Raw genomic sequence first — 21,267 nt, 5'->3', positions numbered from 1 at the left:
GGCGAAGCATGGCACTTTGCCGCCACGCCACCACCAAGCCGTTAACCAAAAATTCACAAATTTTACAATATGGCCTCATCAATGTGTTAAGGGTTTCCTGGGACAGTTTTGAAGTTCATATGTCCAACCTGCTCGGAGTAGTACATTACAGCGTAAAACGTGTCATTTCCTGTTGCCAGCAGGTGGCGCTATGACTTTGAGTGAATATTGGCATGTACATGTGTTGGCGGGGCTATTGTTACACTTATCAAATTTGGTGCAGATGTGATTATGTGTACTGAAGTTATAACAACTTCCTGTTTTATGACCAATTTTCGATGACACACCACGGGCAAACTGGTTGACTTGTAATAACCGTTTGAATAACTTTTAATTGTCAGTGGGTTTAGAGTGCAATTAGAATTTGATTGGACTAAATCCCTAGGAGGAGTTTGTTAAAGTACAAAGTGTGTAAATCGCCAAAAATGACCATTAAATCCAAAATGGCCAACTTCCTGTAGGTTGTCGGGCATCGCTTCAAAAGGCTTTTTTGAATGACTGGCCATGATACACGTACCACGGAAATTTCATACACGTAGGTGAAACTTTGTCCGGGGGACTGCTCTGTAGGGGGCGCTAGCAAGCCATTTTGCCACGCCCATATGCGAAACCCATAAAATATGAAATTTTTCGCAGCGTCTGAATTATGTGCTACGTTTGGTGAAAAAATAATCCCTTCAGTTTCAATAGGGACCTCACACATTGAGTTCACTGGAATACAGAAAGGTGAAGGCGGGCAAGGGTCAAACAAGGCAAGCAGTCTACAAAAAAAAAACTAATCCAAAAGGGGAGCAGGCAAGAATCAAAATCCAGGGAGTCCAAAGAAGTTAGGCAGATAATCCCAGGAAACAGGAAACACAGGGCACAGAGGACTGGAATGCTTAACAAACTAACAAAGACCAACTTGGCAACAGACGAGGGGAGCACAAAGACTTAAATACACAAGTGAGGGGAGGATAACTAGACAAAAATGAAAGATACTTTACTCAAGTTTTATCATTTTGTGCTTCATGTACACACTGTTGCCAGTTAATTAGATTTATTAGACAAATACAGTCCTGCAATAAATCCTCCCTTCATGAAGGTTATAATGTTGAGCTTTTTATTAAAACTGTTGATTCAACTTTCTGATCATTTATGAAGCTGCAATTTGAGGAGCTGTTGAACTGTATTGCATTATACAAACAGGTGTTTCTTTTATTCACCTACCATGATTGATATACATGGGCTGGACAAAGGTATAGAAAAACCTCTCTGTGCAATACAAATCAGGATCTGAATACTTCCGCAACCATACCAATTATACAGGCAAGTAGGTATAATACTAGATACATGTCTTAGATGATGCTGTAATAGATGCTCAAACTGTCTACACACTTAACCTTTCTGGCAGTCTGACTCTTTTTTGAGGACCACCACCACACACACACATACACCTCCATCTTACTCACTTCATGGGATCAACGTTAGCTAGCTAGTTGCCTTTTTTAAAATTCCCCCACCAGGGGTGTCCCGACTCCCAGGTTAAGAACCACTGGTGTAGAAGAACTTAAATATTAACAAACTGAGACCACTAGATGTCACCGTGATCCCACCACATATTGATAACATGGCTTTTAAAGAGATGAGAATAATCCTGCACAGCTGAGTCTGAAAGTCCTGAGAATCTGTTTACCGTGTTAATCTTTACATTGTTGTATGAAAAACTTTGCCCTCTAAAGATGTTTTAATCTGTTTCAGTTTGAGTGATCTCCATGTTTGGCTTATTTCCAGACTGCAGTGAGCTAGAATAATATTAGTGAGAGCTACTGCTAAGTTTCAAGCACTGACAATCTCATTGTATTGCTCTTTGATTTTGAAGGGACCTCTCGGAGGAGCAAGTTGTTTGGAACGTTCCCAGGAAACTACGTAAAGCAGCTATAATGATGATTCCAGACTCCAGAGTCCCACCCTGCCCCCTTTCTGTGACACGTTCATCGCCCTCAGCACAGCACCTGCAGGACACCACCTCCCAACACTGGTCCCCACAAGACCTGTGGCACATTTATGTGTTTGCGTGTATGTGTGGCTCGTCAGCTTCACACAGACAGAACATTTAGCTCTAACTAGCCATCTTTAATGGAAGACTTCTATAAAATAATGTTGTTTTTTTAATCTTATCTTTTTATCCTTATTTTTCTATCATGGAGAACCCAAACTTTGTGCTCCAGTCAGTGACCTTTAACTTTTGACAGTGATGGAAGGATCTCGAAGGAACTTTGCAAACACTCAATGAAAGAAAACAGGGCACTTGATGCTTTTCTTTCTGTTAAAGGGCAGCGAGCTCACCACGATCACCTTTTTTTTTTCTGCAGTATCTCACATTTAAAACACTTGTTACATTTCATTTCAGTGTTAAATTACAAATATCCCCAAAGACATTCAGTGCAGAGTGTTGTTAAAACAGTATTCTGTCAGCAGGTTTGTTATGAACTGTGTTCAAGGGATTGCAGCCATGCAGCCAATATTTCAGGTAAAAGGATGTTACTTCCCACAGTTACATTTGATAAAGACTGTGCATGTATCAATGTTATGTGCTACCCAAGGTATTGATTGGTTGATAAGAATTTGGGGATATATTTGTTCTGAAACACTATCGTTAATCATTATTAAGCTGTTTTTTCAAATATTGCAAATGAGGAAGTGGGAGAAATATCATTGACACTGTTGCACTTGCTGTCTAAACCTTATACATTAGATTTAAAGTATAAGATAGGAAAATACAAAAATAATTTCAACTTGTTGGTTCTTCACCGTAGGATTGATGCACTTTAACGAAACGTTAACACAATGTAGTGTTTGTTTTATCTCAAATTTCACGTCAGATTTTACACACTGCAGGTTAATACAACTGTGGGACTTGTATTGGTCATGTTTGAAAAGTGTATGCAAAAAGGTTACCAACCTTTAGGTATTATATTTATTAGAGGACAAGTGCTGGTCATACTGTGTTGTAAGATGATTCTAGAAAGGATAGAACAACATGTTGCTTTATTAACATCTTTCAACAGCAGAAACCCCACATTTGAAGGATAGTTGTATAATTGTCAAGTAAAGTATTGTATGAGATAGGTAACACAATAATAGTTCATGGGCTACAATTATGCCAGGTGTCAGGATGTTTTATGTTGGATTATTTAAGTCAGATGCAGGAAGAGATGACATTCTATCAAACACTGCAGTCATGTAACTGCAGTTTTTCCACTAGACTTTGGTGGCATCTCTGTTGTCAGTGAGTGGGTCACTGTTTCATGTAGTTATATACTATTTGGAATAATTGGCAGTTTTCATCTAATCTTGTCATGCTCAGTGAATATGATTTATGTTGTTTTTGATTTGTTTTTTTTCCTCATTTTACGTGTTTCACATAGGATGGACACTGATGACAAAACAGTTGTTAAAGCACCTTAAGATATATTTTATTTTATCCTTCACACATTATACATCATCCCCTGTCGTCCACTTTTTCAGCTAGTTTGAGAACACGTGTGTGTGTGTGTGTGTGTGTGTGTGTGTGTGTGTGTCTGTCTGTCTGTCTGTAGTGTTTTTGTAAGCCTTTTGTATGAGAGCTGTAAAATGGCCAACATCCACTTGCTTTATAAAGTCAGCTTTTTGTCACCCATCATCACATTTGGTTTCCTCTCTTCTTTCATCAGTGGTGCTAATTTCCACACTTCTAAAGTTATTCTTGTAGCCAGGCATGTAGGCCTTTTTTTCCAGTTATTTGTCCTTTTAAGAGCCAGTGACATATTTAAACTGAGGTCACTGTAGGTAGAGTGAGTAGAGTTGGTGATTGCTGCCTTACATCCAACTTACTAATTTAATAGCCATGTATATGTAAACCTCTTCTGTGATGCAAAAAATTAATTTATGCATATATAGTCTAGAAAACGTCAGGAAAGCGTGTGAAAGTGTGCACAGAACATGATCACCAACTCGAGAGTGTCAAAACGTACAGTAAGCCTCTAGTCTACCTTTGATACAACATTTGAAACAAATTTGGATTGAAGACAAGAATTTGACTCCTAAGATGTTTATACATGTAATAAAAATATAAATCTTATATGTTATTCATGTTAAATCAAATTCAATGCACACTCTTGGACCTAAGTATTTCTACAATATCTTAGCATTTCTTGGATGGTTTTATGGGGCTGTATTGCTAATAAAATCCAGCTGGTATATGAAATATTTCCTTTTTTTCTTTCAGCTTAACAGAAAAGACAACTATCTTTTTTGATGACTAAAAAGAAATCTAATTTATGACATTTAAAGATTCATTGCACAATGGTTTTGGTTAGAAATGTTGAATGTAAACAAAATAGTTTGATCGCTATGAAAACTCGATAGAGGCACAGGGTGTCTTGTATGAAGACGTCACATTCATGAAATTTGACAAATGGTTAACCTCAAAAAGCAAACTCACAACAGCTGAAAATCTTGTTATTGCTGACCTCCAGTGGTCGAAAGGATGAGGCTGGTAATATGTATTTTTCTTATTTTCCACAAAACCCATGAAAAGACCAAAATCAGCTGTCTAATAGTTAATCTCAGCACTGTATGGCTTCCCGACTGTCTGTTGCATTTTAATGAACATGTTGCCCAGTAAAACACTGAGGCTCATTGATGTGTTTGTAATAGTTTGTGGACAACAACAATAGTTTGTAGACAATAACGGATGTCCACGGCAGAGCGGAATAAGCTATATCAGACTTTTGCAATACAGAAAATAGGTCTTATTGCGATCATTTCATTGTTAGTTTTGGTGTATTCATTGGAATTGTTGACAATAACAAATATATAAAGTATTACCAGACTTGTCCTTTATCTTCTTTATCTTATCGCCCTCTCAACTTTCTGCAGTGATGTGTAAGTGTACTCCAGGGTGTGTCAGTACACCATGACATCGTTGTTGGATGTGGTTATGGTTGCAACACTTTCAACTAGAGAGGGCACTGAAAAATTGCTGTTAAGTCTTCAAGGTTTTAAGCAATACTCTGAATTCATATAGAGAGATGGATAGTTAGATAGCTCTTTATTGTCATTGCATAACAATAAATAGAGTAAAATATATTGCATGTGGATGTCCAGCAGCTTTGGGAGGGGGGAGCCGATAATCCTCTCAGCTGTCTTCAACACACGCTGCAGGTCTTTCTTGTCCGCAGCAGTGCAGCTGGAGTACCACACAGTAGCCTACAGCAATAAGTCAAGACACTTTCTATTGTGCAGCGGTAGAAGCTGATCAGCAGTCTCTGGGGAAGCTTGCTGTGTCTCTGCTGGGCTCTCTTGATGATGTGGGTTGTGTTCAGGCTCTGGTTAGATTGTCAGTGATGTGTACTCCATGGAACTTAAAGCTAGGTACTCTCTCCACCTCCTCTCCATTGATGTACAAACCATTGTGCACCATCTATTATGATTTCTTTTGTTTTTTTCGTGTTGAGGATGAGGTCGTTGTCCTTGCACCAGGTTGTTGGTGCCTGAACCTCCTCTCCGTATGCAGTTTTATGATTGTTGGTTATGAGTCCCACTATGATTGTGTCATCTGCAAATTTAATGAGCGTTTTGGAAACATGGGAGGAGTTGCAGTCATGTGTGAACAGAGAATAAAGGGATGGGCTAAGAACACAGCCTTGCGGGACCCCAGTGCTGAGAGTGATGGTGGAGGAACAGTGTTGGCCAAGCCTGACATGCTGGGGTCTGTTAGTTAGAAAGTCTTTGATCCATCAACAAAGACTGGCTCCCAGACCTAGTGCTTGCAGTTTGGTGACCGATGGCAATTAGTGACTAAGAGTTTGTTTAGTTACAGATTCATGTAACTCTCAAACGTGACTTAACCTTCACAGCCTAAAATCAGAAACACTTTTAATGATTTTGTTTTTAATGATGCTTTTAAAATTGTTGCAGGTAGGACATGGCAAACTAGGCCTTGCAGGACTCCCCCAAGCTCTTGAAAAAATTGCATTGATGATCTAACCAGTGTTTCAGTTGATATGTGTTACATAAAGGTTACATAGGTCATCTGGCAAGTAAAGCAAACACAACCGGACAGTATTACTGGCTTTGACAGTGGACATGTATGATATGCTCACATGCTTTTGTTACAGGTGTGAATTAGTGACCGAGACAAAAGAGAGAGAATTAGTGTAAAAATAAGGAAACTCTTGCGTGTCTGTCCAGAGAGAGAAATGCTGGTGTAAGAATTCTCCATCGTCAACTGCACTTAATTGTCATTGACGTACATCGGCATGGCAACTGCAGAAACAAACCATGAATATGGTCCACTTTGAAATAGGTTACTTGCATGAAGTAAGATATTCAGTGCTTTACGCACATGATGGATTTTGTGGTGCGATTCTGAATGTGCTCAACTGTTTTAACTGGCGCTGTATTCATTTATTTACATGCCCTACTCAGAGCGAAAGCCTATCAGTGCTGACATAGAATAACAAGGCTTACTCACAGTTTGTTGACAAAGTGCTCTAGTAGCAACAGAAAGCCTCTGGTGTTTTTTTATAATTCTGGATATAATGCAGGCATGTGGAAACAAGAGAAAAATGTCCTCAGCTGGCTGGAATAAAACACTGTGATCATAAACAAAGAGCAAAGACATTTTTTGTAGCGTAGAGGAAATCTTTTGAGAGATGAAAAAAATATTTTCAAAGGCAAACCAGACCCTGTTTCTGTATAGACACAGAAAACATGAGATGGTGTGTTGAACTGGATTGTAAACAAGCTCAGGGTGAGAGTCCTGGGTCCCATCCAGATCAATAGTGGCTGGAATGTGCCTGTGGGACCTCCAGGGCTCCAGAGTGGAGCTGTACTTCCAGACCAAATAAGGACAGGAGCAGCAAGACCCGTCAACCAAAACGAGAGGAGGCCAGCCAGACTGAGCTGCCCAGGGATGAGAAGCAACAGGGGCTGTCACATCCTCATTCTGTCTACAAGTGTCCATATAGGTACAGGCTGTGAGCCTAATTGTAGCTTTGAGTAGGACAACTGACGTTTTGGTAGCACCTGATTTAAGTGGCAAAACCTTGGCTTCTATATGGAGAGAGAAGTAGTGAGGAAGAAAAGAAGAAATAAGAAAAAGTGCTCAACAAACAGACATAGGAAAACTGGCGAGCAAGTGCTGGTCAAACAGCTTAGGAGCTAGTTCCCAAAATCTGACCAATTACTTCACTCCTGGGGCGGTGTCTGTCCATTCTCCTCCCTCTGCCCCCTCCCACATGGTTCAAAATCTCCATCACTTTGATATTGCTTTGCTCTTTAACTGTGTTCCCCGCAGCCTGCAGTTTACTGCCTGTGCTGTTATCTCACAGCGGGGAGACATTATAAGGTCATGCCACTAAATGTTGTGCTGGACGGTCCGGCCCCCTGGGGGTTTCGCCTGGCTGGAGGAAAGGACTTCAACCAACCCCTGACCATCTCCAGGGTGAGTGAGTGATGAGACGTCTCCATTATATAAAAAAAGATGAAAAGTGGTATAGGACTCAGTTTGCAAAAAAATATATCTTCCTTTTAATAACTAGATCAAAACAAGTCTTTACTTTTTACTTCCTTACTAGTTTGATGATCAAGGATTTGACAATGTTTCTGCTGTTGTGGCACGTCTGCCAAACATCTAAAATATGAATGTGCTTTAATCCTTTGGTGGTCCAGTCCAGAGGAGTGAGTGTTTGCGTTAGCGTTAACACCGTCTTTCCAGGAGGGTTCATTCTAGAAAGAGTCTGTCTGGACTCAGTGTGGTATGGGGTTTGCACCTGTGCTACAGCAAATGCAAGAGGCTTAGATACAAATAGCAGATTACATCGTACTCTGACATGTGCGCACACACACACACACACACAAATGTCTCACTGAGTGGATTTCAGACTGAAGAATTTGGAAGCACAGTGAGGTCACGACATCGTGCCTGAACAGTCTTGAGTGTGTTAATCAATTCTGACTAAAACCTGATGAAAAATGTGGACTAAAAGAAAGCTAGAATCATCCAGCTGTAGAATCCACTTCATATGTTTAGACAGACTTGTTTAAATCCTCCACACATGCAGGACATCATTCTGAAAGCCGAGTTAACACATAGATGACTGAATTTGACTGGAGAAGATGAGGACAGTGTTAGTGTATGTGCACCTATTATAACGGTGCAGCTGTTCCAGAGCTAGTAAACTGCAGCTTGAGGTCAGCATGCAGCATCATGCCACTTGTCATCACTGCAGACTGAGATGACAGATTACATGTGTAAAATTAAACCTAACTATAAAGCAAACTCACAGTTACTTCACTAAAGATACTTGGTTAGAAAGAAAAGGGCAAACAGTTTAGAATGTTTTGGCTGCTGATTCTGATTTGTTAATTAGAATTTATCTTCATCTGTTGATGAAAATGACTATTTCCTGGAACTTGTTTGGTATTTCCTGTTTATAGTCCACAAAAACAGCCAAACAACGAAATCACATGTAGCCATGAAATAACCAGGCAGTTATTATAAGACTTTATTCCAAAAGTTGTTTAACATTTTGGGAAAGTAGATGTTTTTCTTATTTACTTTTAAGAGTTAGATGAGAAGATTAATACCACTCCCGTTACTGTACAGTAAATATCTAGCAAGGGCTAGTGACCTAGCTTAGCACAAAGACTGGAATCCGTGAGTTTTAAAGGTGTTGGTAGGCAGATTTTGTTACTTCTGAACAGGCTAGGTGTTTCCACCTGTGTCAGGTCTTTATGCTAAGCTAAGTTAAGAAACAAAGGAAGGAAATACAGAAGAGGGGAATTGTTGCATTAGGGAAAACACAAAAAAATATATATGCACAGAATTACATGACATAGAGAAACATGAACATGAATACCAATCTAGAGTTTCCACTGTAGTATAAAATGTCTGTATTTTCCTTTATTATGCATTACCTTCTTTTTTTTTCTCTCTGCAAAGTAAACATTCTGAATAATGAACAGTTGTGTCTTCATCAGCATTCAGACTTTATCACACAGGATCAGATGTGAGGAGACCCAGTAATCCTGCTCTGTTGGGGTTACGTGTGTCTATATTTAGGGAAAGACCTCAGGAATTATCCTGACCAAATGCATAGTTAGGTCTCTGAACCACTGGCTCTGTCCAATAACCTCACACCTGTTGTGTTAGCGGACACTCAGTGGCCCATATAAGAACAGTGATGAGAGAAGACTGGGATGGACGAGGAAGGAGAGGTATGGGAGAGAGTGAGGAAGCAGGGAGGGTAAACGATATGTGAGCAGTAATACAAGAAGCAAAGTGTTGAAGTGTAAGAGAGAGGTACATTAAAGAAAAGAATGTGAAAATCTCTGTCATACCAGACAAAACACCTCACCAGCGCATTCACTGTCCATGAGACAAATGAAAGGAATTGTTGCTGCTGTGAACCCTCAGGGTTTATTTAAGTACAAGTGAATCCAGTGTCTTCCTTCACTGCCATTTTTGGTCAGGAACGTCTTCCTCTTTATGACCCGCCGGTGTTCCCAGCTGGCTGAGGAAAGTAAACACAAGTGATTATCATCTTTTTCTTCAACAGACAGCGGCTTTAAAGGGGCACTCAGCTTAATATTTTTTTTTATCTTCATGTCATTGCTGAGTACAACTGATCCTGTAAAAGTCTGAGAAACAAACCCTGGTGACATCATCAGGGTTATCTTGGCTTAAGCGTGGACACAAAAGTAATTTATTTATACTTGGGACGTCGATAGACACAGGCATTTAAAGGGGAAGGAGGGTGTGAAGAGTGCATTATGGGAAGAGTATAGCACGGTCAGAGTCAAGATATGCTCTGCTGCATCAACTCTTCTCTTAATCTGCCTCTCACAACTTTAACAATTTTAAACATGCATTGATATTTTAGCGACTTTGGCCACACCGACAAGATGCAAACATTATTTTTGACAATTTATAAACTTATAAAGTTGTTCTGGCGAAAGTGTTAGCAAGTTGTTACCTATGAACACATCAAGCAAATACAAAAGTCTTATTTGGAGTCATGTTTCTGGTCACTATCTGTTTAGCTCGGTTTTAGCCACCACCAACCCCTGAGGGAAACGTCGGGCTCTTTAGCAGCTACATGCTCCACTGTGTTCATGAACTGATCACTAACTTTGTCTTGCTGCTGTTTTGTACCAGACATTTAGATTTATCAGAGCTTATTTGCTGAAAATGATTGCTTGCTGTCAGATGACAGTGGTGAGAAAGAACCAAGTATCTAATTGCAGTAAGTAAGGCAAATAAGTAAAGTTGCTGGCTAAAGCCAAAACAATGAAAGGTGCTAAAATGCTCTTGTAGAGCTGAGGGGAACTGCTGAGTCGGCTTATAATGCTCTGAGGTTTTGTCACTAAGTTTACACATTGCAAGTATCATTGATGAGTACAGCTGTAAGTTGAATACTACGTAGATAGCTGCAGTACTCCTTTTAAAGAGGTCATATTATACTTTTTGGCTTATCCTTTAACCTTTATTGTGTCATATGTCTTGTTGTCCATGTAATAGGTTTGCAAAGTGAAAAAGCCCAAAGTAAGTTATTATTATCTCTCACAGAAAGCAGTGCTCCTGAACCGCCTGAAAACAACTCAATTGAAGTCCAGTCTTTACTTCCGGAACCTATCTGCATCACTCAGTATCACGCGTCATAATGCTCGCCTTGCGGGTAGTCAGGCACGCCCTCAGAAACACTGTTGGAAGAACACACTGAGCTGCAGCACACACAGTAACAATAAGTCCGCTTGCTGCCTCCCTTCACCGCCACCCTCCCTACTGAACGTTAGATACCCTCTATCAATGGACATAAAGCTGTAACTTTGATGCAGAGACGGTGCACAGTTAAACTGTTATGTGTGAAAGATAAATTTGTTACAAATTAAATACTTACCACTCTGAAATGTCTTGCTCCAGTCTAGGTTGCGAAACTGGTTCGGGAGCATATACTTCTGAACTGAATCCGTGGTTACTGGCTGAAGTGGCTTTGATTTTGATCACACTGCCTTGCTTGTCAGGACCTGCCTTACTCTCCTTCTAATCAGATAGTAGTCCTTAACTACGTACTGCGAATGTGCAACTCCCAACGAAGATCGAAAAGAAGTGAGATGCTTCACTCAGTGGCTAAAATCAAGCATTCAACGCGCAGGGTTAAAAGTGGTGCTGCAGCAATGTGCAGTACGACCCCAAAAATATGATGGTTTTGGAAAATTTAACCATGTAAAACCATTCTGGTACAACCTCTAAACACAGCTGTGAAAATGAGCATAATGTGACCTCTTTATGAAGGATTTCAAGTCATATGAGAAAACATTAGATTTGTTTCCCCATGGCTGTGGATAGCTTATTAGTGTAACTTAAATCTCTCTTTCTTTTTTAATTCCTCACTTTATTCATTTATACTTTGGGTTTTTTTTGCTTACAAACAAGCACGTAGACAAATATTAGTAAATTGTACTCAGGCATTCAAAGTAACAGTGCTTTGTTTCCTTATTTCTTTCCTTTTTCCCCTGACATCCTTGTGTCTTCCACCTTTCCTCCCTCCCTTTCCTTCTTCAACTGATCGACATAAAAAATCCCCAAAACTGAAGGAGGAAAAAGCTTTTTTTTTAAACCTTTTTCCTTAAGGAAACAGCAGAGAGAGAGAGAGAGAGAAAGAAATATACAAAGAAGCATGAAAGAAAACAGACTGGGATAAAAAAGGAAAAGAAGGTTGTAAATTTAACAAAGACATATGTTTGACATGACAACTGGGGTGTGTGGAAACAAAAGAATCCAATAAAAAGCATAGTTGTGCACAGATTCATGTAACGCACATTGAGCATTAAAAAATACAGGCAGACAGCAGCACTCCAACAAATGCTCCACTGTAAATTATTGCTCCCTCTTTGGCTGCATGAGACATCCCCTTAGCACTTTCATCCAGTTATTTATAGGCAGATGACCTAATTGAAGTTTCAATGTAACATCCCAGTGTAGCTAAATTTCCCATGTCCCGTAATGCAATATGGCTGAGCATAGGTCATGGCCTGTGTAGTGTAAGTGGGAACGTTCGGTTGCTTTTGAAGCTGCCTCTTGAGGTATTCACTGTGACCCTGATGACTTGTGATGGTTCTTATGACTTTTGATCACTTCCTTGTTAACAGAATACATACTCCATCTGGATACTGTCATTTAGTGGGAAGCAGTGCATGTTTACTTTATCTCCAAGACAAGGGCCAGACAGTTTACACACATGCATACCAACCAGGGTAATACCGTCCCGCAGTGGGAACCCTCCTCCTGCATCTCAGAGAGCAGTTAGTGTTTTGCAGAGTTTGTGTGGTAAATTCTTTTTAGATTTAGGTCATAATTGGCCCGAATCTTTTCTGTTACAAGTGTGACTGAAGTCTGCGTTTTGTCTTTTACTTGGGCCAGGTGAGACTCAGAAAGAACAGGAAAACATATAAAACTGTGATCCCAGCAGGGGAACATGAATGGAGGGGCTTTGCAGCTGAGTTCTGTATTAAGTGCCAGTGATGGAGAACAGACCAAAACCTTTCACCAGGCTGCCCCACCTGTACATACTGGACTCTTGAAATACAATTTATAAAGAGACATAAAGCAAAGGAGCGACAGTTTTTTGTTTTTTGGCTGACAAAATTAGAAGACATCCTCCAGAGCATTATACACTGGGCTGGGACTTAAATTAGAATTTATTTTCAGTAGATAAGACACATTGATTCTTTGTGTTATTTATGTTACCAAATGATAGCTACTCTCTCACATAATGTTACGGTTTTGTTCTAAGCGAACAATTTTCTGTCAACCAGTAAATAACATTTTAAAGAGGTTTCTGAAACCAGGATTGAATGCTGAGTGTGGTTGTTATGAAAAAAAAATGTGGTCCAACTAAAATGGGACTCATGAGTCAGCGTGGAGTTTAAAATGCTGAAACTCATTAAGTTGTATGCAAACATGAAAATGTTTTTGTTGGTTTATTGTATTGCAAACAATAAACACAATTTAACTGGGAAATAACTTTTATATGAAAAACAGAACAGATTTATTTCTCTTCACCTCTTGAAGAGCTAAATCAAGGATTATCCAACATTTTCTGCCCCATGAGTCTGTTTTTAGGTCCCAAACTTCTCATGACCCCCAGCAATCAGAGATGTCAGTTGAATTTGAGCAAGGCATATTTTTGATTGTGGTTGGAACGCAAAAGTGGATTTATTTTTCAGGGGATTAAACTGATATCAGTCTGATTGTTGAAATAATCAGTCCCTCTGTTTTCTCAGTATACAAATGGGTAATGACTTAGCAAAGGAATAAAAACAAAGCATCTTAGTAAGGTGTTGAACCACCGTGGAGGGGATAAATATCAATCTTTCTACATATATTCCCTCAGTTTACGTTTTGATAATGATGGTAGACAGGACTCACGCAATGAGACCTGGTGACCATTCATGCCCTTACATTTGTATTTGTTATGTTTCTCCACTAGTGTATTGTCTTTTAATTTGTCACCTGTATGGATCATCTCATTGAATACCTAAAGCCACAGTCTTTATTTTTTGTCCATTCCTCTCCCATTCTTTCTTGTTCCCTTCCAGATCACACCCGGCAGTAAAGCCTCCGCAGCAAACTTGTGTCCTGGTGATGTCATCCTGGCCATTGAGGGAGTCCCAGCCGCAGACATGTTGCACTGTGAAGCCCAGAACAAGATAAAAGACTCCACCAATCAGCTCTGTCTTACTGTTGAAAGGTTATATGCAGAAACAAAAAGCATGCCACAAACAGGTGGTGGACCCACTCAGTAAAGGCAACGTCTGCACAGTACACTGAAATCTGAAATGTTTTACATTAGCCTTGCAATAATTACTGTGTTTGTGAAGCTGATATTGTTCTACGTTTGTGTTGATTCAATTTTAAATTAAGTTAAAAAGCCGTTGTTGTGGTATTGTATTGACTTACATATTGTACAGTTGTTGCTTTTACTGTGCCCGGGTTCCATACGTTTTTGGCCTGTTACCCTTGTTATGTTATTTGTGTGCAAGTGTTTTATGTATATAATTTATGGAGGCCCGAAGAGGCAAAATTGTCTAGTAATTCACAAGAAATAAGAGTAAACAGAAAAATAAATAGAAATGCATGCCATCATCTCACGGCCCCTGAGATTTATCTTGTGATCCATTTGTGTGGTTGCCAACCTCCAGGTTGTGAGCCACTGCTATGCAGTATGAACAACATACTAATCTTTATACGACTGTGCTGTACAGTAAGTATTCAAGAAATTAATATATCCCTTTTTTTTTGTACTTACAGAAAATGATACAAGATCTGTGCTAACATCAGTTAGACTGCTGTTATAAAAACTTTCATGAAAGGAAAATATTTTTAACCTTGCTGTAAGTAAAAAAAAAAAAAAAAGTATCTTATGGTATGGCAGGAAAAGTCAAACATGTAAGGAGAAGTTTAAACCTCAGTTTAAATGTTTTATAGGTTGGAATTATAAACAGCTCACACACATTCAGACTCATTCAAGTCAGTTCGTCAGTCATGTCGAAATGAACTTCTGACCAGGGTCTGTTTTTAATTTTCAGGAATCAATCAAGACTCTGGTCACCACGTGTTGTGAACGAAGGTAAAGCTCACCCATATAAAGTCAACCTGGAAGCAGAACAGCAGGTTTGTAAGAGTTTGTGAGAAGCTGATTCAGGTTTGTTAAAGCATACAGCAGCCATTTAGCTTCACATAGTTATCCCATAATTGTCTCTGTAATTACCTGGTTTCCTTCTCTTCCCAACAGGAATATAAACCAATTGGTGCTGCTCACAACCGTAGAGCTCAGCCGTTTGTTGCGGCAGCGAACATCGATGACAAGCGTCAGGTGGTCAGCACAGCCTACAACACTCCTATAGGCCTCTACTCCTCGGGCAACATCCAGGACGCCATGGAGGGCCAGGTCCGAGGTCTGGTTCCCCAAAAGCCTGTGAGGTGATGGTTCTCACTCTGTTCTCATGGCAGTCAGGTTTTTTTCCAAGCCCTGCGTCACACATACCATAAAGTCTCAATGTTCCAAAGCTAAAGACTTTCACATTGCTTGTGTTGTATGACCTAAGAGTTCAAAACACAAATATATTAGAGTTACAGTCGTAAAAACAGAGACAAGCAGTGACATCTTAGAACAAGATGTTGGCATGTTTGCTTGATTAGAAGCTTAAATAATACATAACTTTTCTGCCAAACTACAAATGAAATGAGCTTGGAGGTTAATTTATGACCTTGGAAACACATACTGTATCCTGATCCTGATGAAATAGTCACAGAATTCAATATCAATTGACTAATTGTTTCAACATAAATAGCCTTTCCTCTGGCACCACCCTTAGGGCAAATGTGTTTCCCCCTTAGTGTTAAGTATCTAAGGATCCTTAGTTATTAGTTTCTGGTGTGGAGTGATCATCACAGCCTCACAGGGTTTACTTCCTGTAGATTTCTTTCTGCTGTTACATTAACTTTAGTCCACCTGGTCTATACATGACTCACCTCCGGAATCACTCACTTTGGTTTGTTTGAAGTTGTCAGCTGAGTATCTTAATACAGCCACACATGTGCTACCGTTAGCCTTCAGCCTTCCCCTCCGTTCATGTGAACTTCATTAGGCAACCTGATATACGGTGTGTCACCACCAAGAATATAATACCATAGCCCACAGGAATCAATCTTTCCACGACTTAACCACAACTTCTTTAGAAGACATATATCACATCAAACCTAAGTCATGTCAGCGGAGACAATATAGACTCACTCTACATCACTTCTAGGCTACTTTACATGGAAAAGTAGATATGTAGATATCATTGTAATGTTTTCATAACCACTATAACCAGCAGACACCACATAATTATTATATAAAAGACCATGATTACAAAAACATAATCTAACAAAATGAAAAGGACAGCATGCTGTAAAACTCAGCTAAAATTAATCAATATCCTCTTTCCTTTCTGATTTCCTCTATGCGGTCCAGCTCATGAACCAGATTTCTAACCTTTTTTCTCCTTTTAAGGTTGACATACTGTGCTGGCAATATGACAATATCCAGCTGGTTATTGTCACCTGATCTCCTTCATTCAGTAACCACAAGTTAAAAAAGACTCAGGGCAATGCAGTAAAGATTGCAATCATTTCTGCCACTAGCATGAAGGAGTCCCTCTTAATGAAAGTGACTTATGGTGGTCTGGGAAAAAGAAGATGGACTTGTCACAATTATATGGCGGACCAAAGAAAGTCTGTGTCATACATACTAGCATGCGATTTTGTGTTTGGTTTCTAACCAGGTATTGTTCTGTATGTATGTGCGCTGCTCAGCCCCAGGACTTTGACCAGCATTGAGGATTCTGACGTGTACCAGATGTTACAGAAAGACCAGGAGGAGCCCCAGGAGCCTCGGCAATCTGGCTCATTCAAAGCCCTGCAGGAGTTTATTGACAGTGATGGTGAGCTCTTCCTCTTTCCCAGACAATTTCCTCCACAACACAAAAACATCTTACAGGATTTAATGATTAATGACTGTACTGACAAATATTTGTACGTTTGCTGAGAGACAAAAAGACAAACTGCCTCACTGTAGAAACACGTACAGATGTTTTAATGGCCCTGAAATGTTTTAATCAGTTTTTGTTAATTCACATGAGAGATTTTTGCATTTCTTTTTTTGTCTCCTCTCTTCTCACTGGTTTCAAATTAGCGGGGCTCTCTTGCAAAAACAGGGGCTGTCACATATACTTTGGGGCACCAATCAAGATTTAGCATCTGATGACAATTTCTGGGCTGTCAAAATTTGATCAACGCACATCTACACAGATTTTTACCTTACCTAAATTAGATGACTTTTCAAGCAATTAACAGCACTCTTGATTATATAATGGAACAAAAATACACTTTACCAATGCATAACATTTGTATCTAAATCATTTATGCAATATTTTGAGAACTGGCGATTACGATGTAACTGGTCTATTAACAGACACTGTTGAAGCTACACAATCTGTCATTATAAGTCACACCGCCATGTGTTTCCCTTATTAGTTAATTAGTGTAGTGTTAATGCTACACAATACGTCTTTATAAGCACTTCTCCATGTGTTTCCTTGAATGAAGTTGTAAAAATGTTGCCCTGATAGATTAGAGGTTATGAAATGTGCTTGTAACCAATAAGGACATTCTGTTTTGTTTTTATTTATGTGCTCCAATCATGTATAAGTACAGAGTTGTTTTGTTGAGTGCTTTCTCTCCCATGTGGGCAGGCACTCGTCCCATTGTGACCAGGACAGTAAAAGCCCCGACAACCAAACCAACTCCGCCCACAGGAAACCTGCAGAAACTGCCCGTCTGCGACAAGTGTGGGAATGGGATTGTGTGAGTAAAAATAGAACGAAATCATCTGTGATTCACATTCATAGCCTCCATGAGTCAATACTAACAAAGGGTGGAGAACATTACAGGAACAAGTACAGCAACACCACATACATGTATAGAAATGAATTAACAGTGTTCATGTGTGTAACGTTAATCATGTAGTTATTTATCATGTGTCATTATATCTGATATATTTATGTTTTACTGTGTTATCAAGTGTTCATTAAAACAACAGTTTATACACCAGTTAAAGATACTTGATAGGAGGAGTTATCATGGTTGGCAAATACATTAATAAACACTTGACGGTGGAGCTAACGGCCGTGTGTGGAGCTAGCTAGCTTGCTTAGTTAGGTGCATCTGTAATTCACATTAACTGTCATTTTAACAGGGCTGACAATTTTGTCTAGCGAACAACAGTCTTAAAACTAAATGTAAGCCCTACTCACCAGAGAAAGTAAACAGCCAACTCCTAATAATCTTTTTCAACGGCGCTGGCTAAATTTACACGGTGCCGTGGGTACGAGCCACTCTAGTCTGATTGACAGGTCACCATGGTAACGACTTGTCAATCATAGATAATCCCGCCCTGGAGCATACTCTGCTTTGTGGTCTATTTTCCTCTAAATGGGACCATAATTTTCTAAATGAACATCATGCTGTATTGCAAAAGACAGGAAATTAGCGATTGAGACCATAAACTCATTATTGTATCGTCATTAGTAATTATTCAGTTAAGAAGTAGGAAGTAGGGTCATTTTACCATTTTTTCTATTTGAACTGGACTTCTTTTTGCAACCAGAAGAGTCGCCCCTGCTGGTCGTTCAATGGAATGCAGGTTTGAGGGACATTCGCGTTGGATTCACGTCTCGACTGGAAGCTTCCGGCTTAGTAAAAACCATAGACTGTGTAGGTAAAAACCCAAAGCTAGGGAGGGACGTGTCGCAGATATTGATTGGCGTTTACATTCGCTAGTAGCGCCTAGTGTGTGTTAATGTTGCGCCCCCGCCTCCGAGACTGAGAGAGGCCAGTGTGACTACTGAGAATACAGCACTGAGGTGGTTTTCTTTGCTGGGTTTGGCTCTTGGCACCCGGGGGCTGAGTTAGCTAATAGAACCACTAGCAGTACGGCTAACCAGCCACAGATACAGGCAGATATGCTACAGTTACGGTTTAGCAAAGAGTTTGATTCCGTGTTCACTGCGAAGCTGCTGAGCGAGGTGTCGTTACCCGCTCGCCCGGCTCTGGGTTCCCAATCAGGCGCTGCACCAGAGTACTGCACCCCGCCATCACTCCCTGGTGGGTCCCCCTGCCATTGTACTGAAAACCTCCAGTGCTCGAGTAAAGGTGTAAACACCTTTATACAGTGTAAAGTAAACTCTTAACACTCCCCCGGTGGTCCGAGCTCCCTGTACGGGCAGCGCTAACATGACCAGTGGTTGCACAGCAAACTGAGCTAACAACAGCAGCTAGTTAAGTCGGCTGTTAACTAACTTATGCCACAAGTAAAGCTGTCTGTACATCAAGAAACTCTGTGAATCACAGAGTTGAGGCAGAGCAGCCGGGGGACATCAGAGAGAAAACTAGAAACAATATTTTCTTCATATTTCTAATATTTCTCCTTCAAATATGATCCAGTTTCACCAAAATCTGTGAAAACAAGTTGTGTTTTTGTACAGTAATCAGAAACACTATGCTCCAGCAGCGTCATATTGACATATCTTTTCATTGGATGCTAAATGAATACAATAAGTGCAGAATGAGTCATCAACATCTTAAAATGGTTTTCCAAATGACAAACTCTTAAATGTCATCAAGAATACCTACAAAACATTTTTTGTCATTAACGGGCCAGATACTGCCATAGTGGTGTCATGGTGCACAGCATGTCATATAAAAACATTTTAAACATGGATTTTGGGAATGGGAGATTTTGATATTCTATGTTTCTCTAAAAATACACTGAGCAGACGACGCATCATTGATACTTCTCTTGTCTTCATTTGCCTATTTGGCATTGAAGTAATCCAAAAGTAACTAAAAGTAATCAGATTACATTACTTTTATTTTGTGGTACTTTGATTACGTCACTGATTACATTTTTAAACAAGTAATTAGTAATTGTACCAGATTACATTTTTAAAGTCCCAACCTTGATTATAGTGTGTTTATAAAAAAATTAGTAGATATTCATGCACTGCATATGATTGCTAGATGTTAAAGAGGTATTTTAAAAGTTATCTATGTCAAAATTCAGTCTTTGTGAATCATCATGTTTAACAAATCAGATTTCCACAGACACACACATAGCGTCCTCAATAAAATACTGCAAGATTTCCAGTAAAATGGGAAATATGTTTTCCTATTATTTTGTCCATCGCTTACATTTGCAAACTTAGAGGTGTATGTCGTGCACATACTGTTCTACAATTCTGTAAACCTTACAACAATCAACTTGCTGAAAATAATTTCCTTTACTGTATAAAGATGCACATCTTCCCCTCTTGTCTTCTGTGCTGCAGTGGGACAGTGGTGAAAGCTCGAGACAAATATCGTCACCCTGGATGCTTTGTGTGCTCCGACTGTGACATCAACCTCAAACAGAAGGGCTATTTCTTTGTGGAGGGTCAGCTGTACTGCGAGACTCATGCTCGTGCTAGAATGAGACCACCGGAGGGACACGACCTCATCACAACTTTTCCTTCTGCATAGATTCCCCAGATTATGAGCACAGACACAAACACTCAGGCACACACACAGATACACTTTGGCCAACACCCCTATGTCCTTCATCTGTGTCATGTGTTTATCTGCACCTTCATGGTGTCTGTGTGCAATAATATTTCATATATAAGAATACACTTTTCTCTCTGAATGTAACAGTATGATGTAGCAGCAGTGAGTACAAAACACAAATGAGACTTGCTACATTCATCTTGCCGGTTTCTCACAATTTGGTGTCTTTCCAATAAAGACCTTTGTCCATACTGTAAGATGGCATCTGTATGTAAAGTCTTAATATTTTTTTCATTATTAAAAGAAAATAGCCTCCATATGGCAACGTACTGAGAAGAAAGGCTGTACCAAAAAAGCAGCATAACCCAGCGTAGCTATAGTATAAGCATGCAAATAGTCATAAAGGAAACGAGAGATGGATCAAATGTTTACAAGTGGAGTTGTACAGTTTTACACATTACACAAAGTTTGTCATTCAAAGCACATCAAAGAGACAATGAGAAAATCAATGGATGTTCATCTTTTCAATTCTGACATTTCAGCTTGTCAGTTGGTCCACAACTTTGGTCCAGACTGAAATATCTCATCAGCTATTGGATGGATTGCAATTAAATTTTGCACAGACATCTGTGGTCCCCAGAGGATAACGCCTGCTGACATTTTTGATCCCCTGACTTTCCCTGTGGTGCCATCAAGAGATTGACATTTTTTTATTTTTGTCTCACACAATTATTGGATGGATTACCATGAATTTTGGTCCACACATATTCATGCCCCCCTCTGGATGAATTGTAATAACTCTGGTGATCACAGGACTTTACATCTAGCACCATCATTAGGTCAAAATTTGAAAGCCATTGAAAAACTAACTGACATTCCCATCATTCTCAACTATAGTTTGTGTTAAGTAGCACAGCCCCACAGAGCAGCTAGCAATATGGTCATGACTATGCTGTAAGCAGATAACTGTACAAACTACAAACAAAAATAATTATTCAGCCAGATTGTATATTAGTGTAAATTATGCTGCAGGAGTGGTTTGAGAAGTTTCA

At 39.6% G+C, this 21,267-nt stretch overlaps 2 protein-coding genes across 3 annotated transcripts in view; both read left to right on the top strand.

The window, feature by feature from the left end:
- Nucleotides 1-4,267, top strand: part of sorbs2a (sorbin and SH3 domain containing 2a) — a 69,104-nt gene extending 64,837 nt beyond the window's left edge. For both annotated transcript variants that reach the window (XM_038713026.1, XM_038713025.1), the window contains one exon: nt 1,901-4,267. In XM_038713026.1, coding sequence (XP_038568954.1) covers nt 1,901-1,962 — 62 coding nt within the window. In that variant the 3' untranslated portion in view covers nt 1,963-4,267. The remainder of the gene's footprint in view (nt 1-1,900) is intronic.
- A 3,067-nt stretch (nt 4,268-7,334) lies between these two features.
- LOC119898791 (PDZ and LIM domain protein 3-like) lies at nt 7,335-20,485 on the top strand. Its single transcript, XM_038713023.1, has 7 exons — nt 7,335-7,510; nt 13,669-13,820; nt 14,659-14,743; nt 14,865-15,052; nt 16,430-16,557; nt 17,368-17,479; nt 20,002-20,485. Exons 1-7 carry the CDS (start codon nt 7,418-7,420, stop codon nt 20,189-20,191), a joined length of 948 nt encoding a protein of 315 aa, XP_038568951.1. The 5' UTR covers nt 7,335-7,417; the 3' UTR covers nt 20,192-20,485.
- The last annotated feature ends 782 nt before the right edge of the window (nt 20,486-21,267 follow it).

The sequence above is a fragment of the Micropterus salmoides genome, unplaced genomic scaffold, assembly GCF_014851395.1.
Source record: "Micropterus salmoides isolate LMB-PRFRI ecotype aquatic unplaced genomic scaffold, ASM1485139v1 Ms_hic_scaffold_12, whole genome shotgun sequence".
In the NCBI taxonomy this organism is placed as follows: Eukaryota; Metazoa; Chordata; class Actinopteri; order Centrarchiformes; family Centrarchidae; genus Micropterus; species Micropterus salmoides.
Note: the sequence above shows the minus strand (reverse complement) of the source record. Positions and strands in the feature narration are given on the sequence as shown.

What these genes read in the sequence shown, in the direction of transcription:
- LOC119898791 (XM_038713023.1), top strand. Translation starts at nt 7,418, where the DNA reads ATGCCACTAAATGTTGTGCTGGACGGTCCGGCCCCCTGGGGGTTTCGC. An exon ending in CTCTGTCTTACTGTTGAAAG is followed by an intron (nt 13,821 to 14,658) that starts GTTATATGCAGA and finishes TTTAATTTTCAG; the next exon opens with GAATCAATCAAGACTCTGGT. An exon ending in GTTCCCCAAAAGCCTGTGAG is followed by an intron (nt 15,053 to 16,429) that starts GTGATGGTTCTC and finishes TGCGCTGCTCAG; the next exon opens with CCCCAGGACTTTGACCAGCA.